This window comes from Diadema antillarum, unplaced genomic scaffold (genome assembly GCF_040938485.1).
Source record: "Diadema antillarum isolate AM-2024a unplaced genomic scaffold, OU_Dant_1.0 seq00001076_RagTag, whole genome shotgun sequence".
Classification (NCBI taxonomy): domain Eukaryota; kingdom Metazoa; phylum Echinodermata; class Echinoidea; order Diadematoida; family Diadematidae; genus Diadema; species Diadema antillarum.
Window position 1 is genome coordinate 976,030 of NW_027271899.1, and position 10,860 is coordinate 986,889.

At 36.1% G+C, this 10,860-nt stretch overlaps 1 protein-coding gene across 1 annotated transcript; it reads right to left on the reverse strand.

The window, feature by feature from the left end:
• Window positions 1–7,790: 7,790 nt before the first annotated feature.
• LOC139743399 (uncharacterized) lies at window positions 7,791–10,503 on the reverse strand. Its single transcript, XM_071653884.1, has 2 exons — window positions 8,068–10,503; window positions 7,791–7,826 (listed from the first exon to the last, which is right to left on the reverse strand). The coding sequence occupies exons 1-2, from the start codon at window positions 10,501–10,503 to the stop codon at window positions 7,791–7,793; spliced, it is 2,472 nt and encodes an 823-aa protein (XP_071509985.1).
• Window positions 10,504–10,860: the final 357 nt, after the last annotated feature.

Below are 10,860 nucleotides of genomic sequence, written 5' to 3' on the forward strand. Positions count from 1 at the left end.
TCTTATTTGATAAGTAACAGTCATGCAGTGAACGGTCAATGATTTTAGCTTGAAGAATTTATGCTATAATCAGTCTAAGTAGCATATTCTCAAATGCTGAACTGAGGCAATTTTCTTCATATCGCTCGTCTGCAGCTGTGAAATGGCTGTGTTTCTTACTTTCATTGCGCACTGATATTCACGAACTAATTGTAAAAATAATCTTACGAAATTGTCAAAATTAGGAGAGAAAGATGGAGAGAGAGAGTGACAGTGAATGAAAAGGGCAGTAAGGCACGTGGAAGCCATTGTTTCTACTTATATAAATTGACTTAATACTCATTGATAAAAAGGCAAACTAAAAGGAAATTCGGAAGCTTACCACACTGCTTTGCACAAATTGGATGTATTGATCCGGGTATAGTTAAGGTCTTTGAGTGGTTGATGAAATTGAGGATGTGATATTGTGATATTGATGTGATCACAGGTGAGTACCAAAAAATGATCGAGGCGCGAAGAGTGAGCAACTTTGGAAAATGGTGCGAGAATCTACTCCCTGCAGTCTTATATCGCGTCTCTTGTGTATTGCCGGGTAGCCATAGTGAAGTGTGATGTAGAAATTACCGAATTGAGGTATAGTTTGTTGAACGATGCTGGTTATTACAGGACAGACCTTTGTGCTTGAATGCCTAACCTGCGGTACAATAAATGCCCCATCTTCAGACCCTACAACAGTTTTAATCAAGTAAATAAAAAATATAAAAACTACAGGAGATATCTAAAACACTTCTAAAGTCATCACTCCATCCCATCAATCCCACCCCCCGCCAAAAAAAAAAAAAAATGGAAGAGAAAGCAAATATGATTGGTGGGACTTCGAGTGTCGTGTTTAGTATCAAGGTGAATGCCCATCTCACTGAGTTGATTAATGTTATACACACTTGGTGATTCTATCCTTCTATGAAGAGTGCTCGATATCCTCAAAGGAAGAGCTTTAGACAGAAGTATTGGAACAAGTTCACTCGGTTGACAGCAGGTTCATCCGTATTTTATTGCTACTCGGAGTTTCATGCCAAATTCATTTAGGGGCAATCATCAGGCAATGATGATTGCTCCTAAATGAAGGTGGCATGAAACTCCGAGTAGCAATAAAATACGGATGAACCTGCTGTCAACCGAGTGAACTTGTTCCAATACCTCTCTCTCTCTCTCTATATATATATATATATATATATATATATATTATATATATCATACATATCATAAATATATATATATCATATATATAATATATATATTTTATACATAAATAAATAAATGAATAAATAAACAAACAAATAAATATATATATATATATATATATATATATATATACTGCTAACGTCATCGCCCCATCTCCTCAATCCCACCCCCCCCCCCAAAAAAAGGAAGAGAAAGCAAATAATATTGGTGGGACATCGAGTGTCGTGTTTAGTATCAAGGTGAATGCCCATCTCACTGAGTTGAGTTGATTGCCTGATGATTGCCCCTAAATGAAGGTGGCATGAATCTCCGAGTAGCAATAGAATACGGATGAACCTGCTGTCAACCGAGTGAACTTGTTCCAATACTTATATATATATATATATATATATATTATATATATCATACATATCATAAATATATATATATCATATATATAATATATATATATATTTTATACATAAATAAATTAATAAATAAATATATATATATATTTATATACTGCTAACGTCATCGCTCCATCTCCTCAATCCCACCCCCCCAAAAAGGAAGAGAAAGCAAATAGTATTGGTGGGACATCGAGTGTCGTGTTTAGTATCAAGGTGAATGCCCATCTCACTGAGTTGATTAATGTTATATATTAATTATATATATATATATATATTATATATATCATACATATTATAAATATATATATATCATATATATCATATATATATATTCTATACATAAATATATATATATATATATACTGCTAACGTCATCGCTCCATCTCCTCAATCCCACCCCCCCCCAAAAAAAAAAGGAAGAGAAAGCAAATAATATTGGTGGGACATCGAGTGTCGTGTTTAGTATCAAGGTGAATGCCCATCTCACTGAGTTGATTAATGTTATATATATATATTTTTTTATTTTTTTTATTATATATATAATATATATATTTTTTATACATAAATAAATAAATATATATATAGATATAGATATACTGCTAACGTCATCGCTCCATCTCCTCAATCCCACCCCCCCAAAAAAGGAAGAGAAAGCAAATAATATTGGTGGGACATCGAGTGTCGTGTTTAGTATCAAGGTGAATGCCCATCTCACTGATTTGATTAATGTTATATATATATATATTTTTTATTTTTTTATTATATATATAATATATATATATTTTTTATACATAAATAAATAAATATATATATATATATTTATTATATATATCATATATATCATAAATATATATATATCATATATATAATATATATATATTTTATACATAAATAAATAAATATATATATATATATATATACTGCTAACGTCATCGCTCCATCTCCTCAATCCCACCCCCCCCCCCAAAAAAAGGAAGAGAAAGCAAATAATATTGGTGGGACATCGAGTGTCGTGTTTAGTATCAAGGTGAATGCCCATCTCACTGAGTTGATTAATGTTATATATATATTTTTTTTTATTTTTTTTTATTATATATATAATATATATATATTTTTTATACATACATAAATAAATATATATATATATATATTTATTATATATATCATACATATCATAAATATATATATATCATATATATAATATATATATATTTTATACATAAATTAATAAATAAATATATATATATATATATATATACTGCTAACGTCATCGCTCCATCTCCTCAATCCCACCCCCCCAAAAAAAGGAAGAGAAAGCAAATAATATTGGTGGGACATCGAGTGTCGTGTTTAGTATCAAGGTGAATGCCCATCTCACTGAGTTGATTAATGTTATATATATTTTTTTTTTATTTTTTTTTATTATATATATAATATATATATATTTTTTATACATAAATAAATAAATATATATATATATATATATATATATACTGCTAACGTCATCGCTCCATCTCCTCAATCCCACCCCCCCCCAAAAAAAAGGAAGAGAAAGCAAATAATATTGGTGGGACATCGAGTGTCGTGTTTAGTATCAAGGTGAATGCCCATCTCACTGAGTTGATTAATGTTATATATATTTATTTTTTTATTTTTTTTATTATATATATAATATATATATTTTTTATACATAAATAAATCAATATATATATATATATATATATACTGCTAACGTCATCGCTCCATCTCCTCAATCCCACCCCCCAAAAAAAAGGAAGAGAAAGCAAATAATATTGGTGGGACATCGAGTGTCGTGTTTAGTATCAAGGTGAATGCCCATCTCACTGAGTTGATTAATGTTATATATATATTTTTTTTATTTTTTTTATTATATATATAATATATATATATTTTTTATACATAAATAAATATATATATATATATATTTATTATATATATCATACATATCATAAATATATATATATCATATATATAATATATATATATTTTATACATAAATAAATAAATAAATATATATATATATATATATATACTGCTAACGTCATCGCTCCATCTCCTCAATCCCACCCCCCCAAAAAAAAGGAAGAGAAAGCAAATAATATTGGTGGGACATCGAGTGTCGTGTTTAATATCAAGGTGAATGCCCATCTCACTGAGTTGATTAATGTTATATATATATTTTTTATTTTTTTTTATTATATATATAATATATATATATTTTTTATACATACATAAATAAATAAATATATATATATATATTTATTATATATATCATACATATCATAAATGTATATATATCATATATATAATATATATATATTTTATACATAAATAAATAAATAAATAAATATATATATATATATATATATACTGCTAACGTCATCGCTCCATCTCCTCAATCCCACCCCCCCAAAAAAAAAGGAAGAGAAAGCAAATAATATTGGTGGGACATCGAGTGTCGTGTTTAGTATCAAGGTGAATGCCCATCTCACTGAGTTGATTAATGTTATATATATATATATATTTTTTATTTTTTTTAATTATATATATAATATATATATATTTTTATACATAAATAAATAAATATATATATATATATATATACTGCTAACGTCATCGCTCCATCTCCTCAATCCCACCCCCCCCCAAAAAAAAGGAAGAGAAAGCAAATAATATTGGTGGGACATCGAGTGTCGTGTTTAGTATCAAGGTGAATGCCCATCTCACTGAGTTGATTAATGTTAAATATATATATTTTTTTATATTTTTTTATTATATATATCATACATGTTATGAATATATATATATCATATATATAATATATATATATATATTATGAATAAATATATATATATATATATATATATATACTGCTAACGTCATCGCTCCATCTCCTCAATCCCACCCCCCCCCAAAAAAAAAGAAGGAAGAGAAAGCAAATAATATTGGTGGGACATCGAGTGTCGTGTTAAGTATCAAGGTGCATGCCCAGTTATCAAAATCTTTATGCACGAGATATGACGTTCCGATAGAGCTATTGTCCTGAAACCATTATGAAAAAAAAAATGCGAGTAAGTCTGCAGGATTTATGGTATAGGAAAACAGAAAATGGGTTGATTAATGTTACATATATATATATATATATATATATATATATTGAATCCAATGAGCATGAACAAGTTTAATCCGATAACCAATGATTTTAATGATGCATTGAGTGCCTACGACAGTGTCAATGAGTCCAATTTTTGTAATTATTTGTTCTGTGAAGATTTCCTTCATAAAACTAAGGCAACTTCTGATGATTTTGCATTATTACACGTAAATGCAAGAAGCCTTGTCCGAAACCATGAAGAATTGGAACTACTCTTATTTGCTGTAGACTACAAATTTACTGTCATTGGTATTTCAGAAACCTGGTTTCGTAATGATACATCAATTGAGTCTTTCTCTCTCAATGGCTATACACTCGTTCATGTTGACAGACCGAACAGGCAAGGTGGCGGCGTCGCCCTCTATGTAAGAAACGGTGTGGAATTCACACTCTGTTCTAGAATGCCAGCCAGTAGTAGTGTTTGTGATTCAGTGTTTATTGAAATACCCCAAACGAATAAATCCATTGTAGTAGGTTGTTGCTATAGAGTACCCAATACTGACATCTCTATTTTCACGCAGATTCTCTCCGACTACCTAAGAGATACCAATATTGGCAATAAAGATTTTTATTTGATGGGCGACTTCAATATTAACTTACTCAATTATGAAAGAGATAACAAAACAAATAGTTTTCTTGAATCACTCTTTCAGTTTGGTTTGTTTCCCTCTATTACAAAACCTACAAGAATTACGCCCCATACAGCTACTTTGATTGATAATATATTCTGTAATTGTATTGATATAAATTACAAGAGTGGTCTTATTTATTCTGATATTTCAGATCATTTTCCTATATTTCATGTCAGTAACCGAAACAAACCCCAAATGTCCAACAAAAAATGGACAAAGACAAGATTAATAACCGTGAATAAGATAGATCATTTTATCCAGCAGCTCCAGTCGGTTGATTTGTCTGATATCTATGACACTGACAATGTTAACAAGTCGTATAATATGTTTATTCAAAAATTCTGTCATTTATATGAAATGTGTTTTCCGTTAGTTCGAGTTGCCATAAAGAATATGTCAAAGCCTTGGATAACTCCGGGAATTTTGAAATCAATAAAACGGAAGCAGAGATTGTATAGAACTTATATCAGAAACCCAACTGATAAAACACGCAAGGTTTATGTCATGTATAAAAACAGTTTGACGAATATTATTAGAATATAAAAAAAAAGAGTATTTTCACAATAAGTTTATCTCTGTAAAAGGTGACATGAATAAGACGTGGAGACACATAAACAATCTGCTTGGCAAAAAGAGTAATAATCTTCCTACAACGATGTATCATCATCAAGATAAACTGAACACCAAAAAGTCTATTTCCGAAGCGTTTAACAAATACTTTTTGAATACTGGAAAACGTATCCGTCAGCATATCCCAATGACAAGTAAGAATTTTGATAAATTTCTCCCAAAACAATCCTTCTCTTCTCTTTTTTTGAAACCCACAACAGTCTCCGAAATATTAGATATTGCTCGCTGTATGAAATCATCAGCATCGTCTGGACCTGACGAAATCAGCAGTCAAGTTATTAAGAAGTGTATCCATTATATTGCTGATCCTCTTTGTTTTATTTTTAATCAATCCATGACTCAAGGTACGATTCCAGATAGTTTGAAAACAGCCAAAGTAGTTCCCATTTTCAAGAAAGGAGACAAAAACAGTATAGAAAACTACAGACCTATTGCCATTTTACCAATTTTTTCCAAGCTCCTTGAAAAAGTACTCCACGCTAGACTACACGGTCACCTTGTTCGCAATGACGTGTTGATACCACAACAATTCGGCTTTAGGAAAAACTACTCAACCGAACTCGGTGTACTGAACTTGGTGAACTCAGTATCTCGCGAAATAGATGCTGGTAACTATTGTGTTGGGGTCTTTATGGATCTTTCGAAAGCGTTCGACACCCTCGACCACCACATACTGTTACGTAAACTGGAATGTTATGGTGTACGTGGTATTGCTCTTGATTGGTTCACCAATTACTTGACGAATAGAAAACAGTACGTTGCGGTGGACGGTGTTAAATCCAGTTTTGGTAATCTTTGTTGTGGTGTCCCACAGGGATCAGTTCTGGGACCCCTTTTGTTTCTTGTTTATATTAATGACATTGTATCTTCTTCTAATATAGTCAAGTTTTTATTATTTGCCGATGACACAACAATTCTCGTATCCCACAAAAATCTGAATGATCTGATAACAATAGTTAACGCAGAACTGGTTAATTTATATGAGTGGTTTAATTGTAACAAATTATTTTTGAATCTTGATAAGACCAAATATGTTTTATTTAGAACAAGAAACAGAAAAATACCATGTAACCACCCAAATGTATGTATAGGAGGTCACGCTTTGTCAATGGTGGATAATATAAGATTTCTTGGTGTTGTATTAAACGAATATCTTTCCTGGAGGCCTCACATCAGTGCCATTTCACTCAAGATAGCAAAAAGCCTTGGTGTTCTTAGAAGATTGAAGCACACTTTACCCCAAACTGTATTAAAAATATTGTATAATAGTATCATAATGCCACATTTGAATTATTGTAATATTATCTGGGGTCATACATACAAAAGTCAACTTCGAAAAATAGAAATACTCCAAAAAAAGACAGTCAGAGTTATAACTAATTCTTGTATTTATGCCCACACGAGCAACCTGTTTTCTCAGCTTCGTGTATTACCTATTACTGAGTCGATATCATTTAATTCTTTAGTCTTTATGTATAAGCTCCACGCTGGTTTATTACCAAATGTGTTTAATCATCATCTCGTGGCATCACACAACCATTTCCCAATGTCTAGCGCATGCAAGAGCCACGTCATTCGCCACTGCCAGGTCCTTCTCGGTACAAGGTTGTAACATTGCATTGCAGCTCAGAAGATGAGGCATAGTCTGGCTGCCCTGCCCACACTCACACTCTGCAGAGCTATCAGTGTACCCCCACTTCAGCATGTTTGCCTTGCACTTCCCCATGCGCGATCTTAATCTGTTCAAACTACGCCAGGTGGTCCATGACTGTTTGGAACCTGCAGGGAGTGACTCGGTTGGATTGATTTGCATGTGATTGTCGTATCCAGATTCCCTTAGTCTGTCATCCCACAGTTTCATACGTTCTGTTAATACGTTGCTTTCTAAGGGGGAGACAGTGGCCAGGAAGCTTCTGCGTGATTTCAAGCGTTGTGGTATCACAGCATGGCCAAAAAGGGGATGTCTTTCGTCTTCCATCTGCCTGAGGCGTTCCTTTTTGCTTGCAACCGCCCTTCTTACATCAGGGGGGGCGATTCCGGAGAGAATGTAGATGTCGTCAGTCTTGGTAGGCTTCATGCAGCCAGTGATACAGCGACAGCTTGTGTTCAGCACTGGGTCGATCTTCTTCGCATGAGCTGAACGCTCCCACACTGCGCAAGCATACTCAGCAGAAGAGAAGCAGAGAGCCAAAGCTGTTGACCTGATGGTTGTTGGATTTGCTCCCCACAATGATGTGCTCAGCTTGCGAAGTAGGGTATTCCTGGCGCTCACCTTCCTTTTCAACTTCATGACATGCGATTTGAAGGTTAGGGAACGATCAAGGGTGACGCCAAGATACACAGGGTTGTCACAGTGTTCTAGGACTGTACCATTCCATGAGATCTTTAGTTTCCGGTTTGAGTGCATGTTCTTCAGATGGAAGGCGCACACCTGTGTCTTAGATGGATTTGCTCTCAGGTGATTTGCGTTATAATAGGAGGACAGGTTGTCAAGTGCCTCAGTCAAAGTAGTTTCCGCTTCAGGAAAGTCCACAGTCTGGGTGGTGATGCACAAATCGTCTGCGTAGATAAAGCTCCTGGTGTTGTGGTGAATAGGCTGGTCATTCACGTAGATGTTGAACAAGATGGGTGCCAAGACACTCCCTTGAGGTAGCCCATTCTTCTGCTTACGCCAGCGACTTCTCTTTCCTGACAGCTCAACATGAAAGCGTCGGTTTTGGATCAAACACTCCACCATTCTGGTTAGGTGTGAGTTCCGAGTCACGGCAAGTACTTTATGTAGGAGTCGACGGTGGTTTACAGTGTCGTAAGCTGCTGACAGATCAACAAATACAGCTCCTGTAATGATGCCTTTTTGGAAGCCATCCTCGATGTGTTGGGTAAGATTCAGGAGTTGTCCCACACACGACTTTCCAGGTCTAAACCCTGCCTGCTCCTTGATGAGAGATGGTTCTACTACATCTACGAGGCGGGTCAAGATGAGGCGCTCAAATAGCTTGTATGTATGGCAAAGAAGTGATATCGGCCTGTAGCTCTTTGCTGCAGCGGCATCTTTCCCAGGCTTCAGAAGGGCGATGACACGGGCACGGCGCCAAATCTTTGGTATATAGCACCTCTCCATGCAGTTGTTATACATAGACAGCAACCAATGTTTCGAGGCTGGACCCAGGTTCTTGATCTGCTCGGTCATGATGTCATCCAGGCCAGCAGCTTTCCCAGCTTTGGCTGTGCAGATAGCGGCATCAAGTTCTCCCATCGTAAATGGTCTACAGAGCTCCTCATTGGCTTCAGGATATTCAGCAGATTTGTGTCGCTTCTCTCTTGTTCCTGTCTTGCCATTGAGAAGGAGTTGGTGGGCTACTTGATCAGCCGTCGGTTGCGTTGTATGAAGTGTTGCGGCTCTCTTTGGATCCTTGTTGATACGTTTGAGAGTGGACCAGGCCTTCTTGCTGTTGTGCGTCATGTCAACAGATTCAATCAGGTCTTGCCATGACTTTCGCCGGTCCGCTGAGATGGCAGCAGAAAGCCCTTCCCCCGCAGCGATGGTTTCAGCTGAGAAAGGGTCCGTTTCGAACTTCTCCCTGTATGACGCATAGAGGGCAGCAGAATCTTGGGAAAGACCAGGGACGTATTCTGTGCGGCATCCACGAGGAATGTGTCTTCTCGACGACGCCTTTACCTTGTCAACAAACTGTTCGTACATCTCAGGTATGGGCTCCAAATCCCCGATGGACTTGTCGAGGTCCTCAGCAAAGCCTTTCCAATCAGCTTTCTTGAAGTTGAAGCGCCTTCTCATGGGTGTTATCTCGGGTTGAACTACTGCTTGGAGTAGCAGCCCTACAGGGCGGTGCTGAGACTTGGGAATTGGGTCTAGGACTAGTTTGGTGCTCATAGGTGCAAGGTTGGAGCTGACAAGGATGAGATCTGGGTTGTATCCTCTTCTCCATCGGCCGCTGTTAAAGGAAGGAGGGAGCTTGGGATCATGGATGAGATGGAGGTTGTTCAGGTCCATCCAGTCTTCTAAGAGTTCACCATTCTCATCTGTGTCTTGGTAGCCCCAACGTGAGCTGTGGCAGTTAAAGTCTCCGATTAAGATTTCATTTCTGTGTTGGCCAACCAACCCAGGGGGAAGCTGGAACACCTGCATGGGTGGTTTATACACTGAGGTGACAGAAACATCATCAAGGATGAGTGTAATGACTTCGATATTGTTCTCTGCATATACAGCAGTAGAGCGGACATGGGTGCCTGTCTTAACGAAGATAGCACTCCCATATTTATCATGGGGCCTTTCGGCAACCAGTTTCATCCCAGGAACTCGAGGCCGGTTGTCATCTTGGCCGCGGTGGGTCTCTTGTAAACAGAGTACTTGGCACTGCTTCTGGACACATATATCACCAAGAAGTTCCTGCTTGGCTGTTGAAGTTCCCTCAACGTTGAAGGACAGGACTGACATCACGGGTCCTGAAAAGGACCTCCTGTCTTGCATTTCTATAGAGTCTTCGTTTAATGACATGACTTCTAATTGAAAGTTCAAGTAGCAATTGTTAATGAAATGGTGAAATGGTGTGCAATGTGGTAGCAGGATTCGCAGGGACTTAGAAGAACCTGACAGGGACCGCGACGTGAACGCTCCTACTATGGCCCCCAATGTGTTTAATGATTTATTCATACAAATGAACAGAACTATTTAATACGAATAAATGTGTTTAATGATTTATTCGTATTAAATAGTTCTGTTCATTTGTATGATACCCGTCAGAGAAACTCACTGCGACAACCAAAGGTACGCACAACATTAGCCCTGAACTCA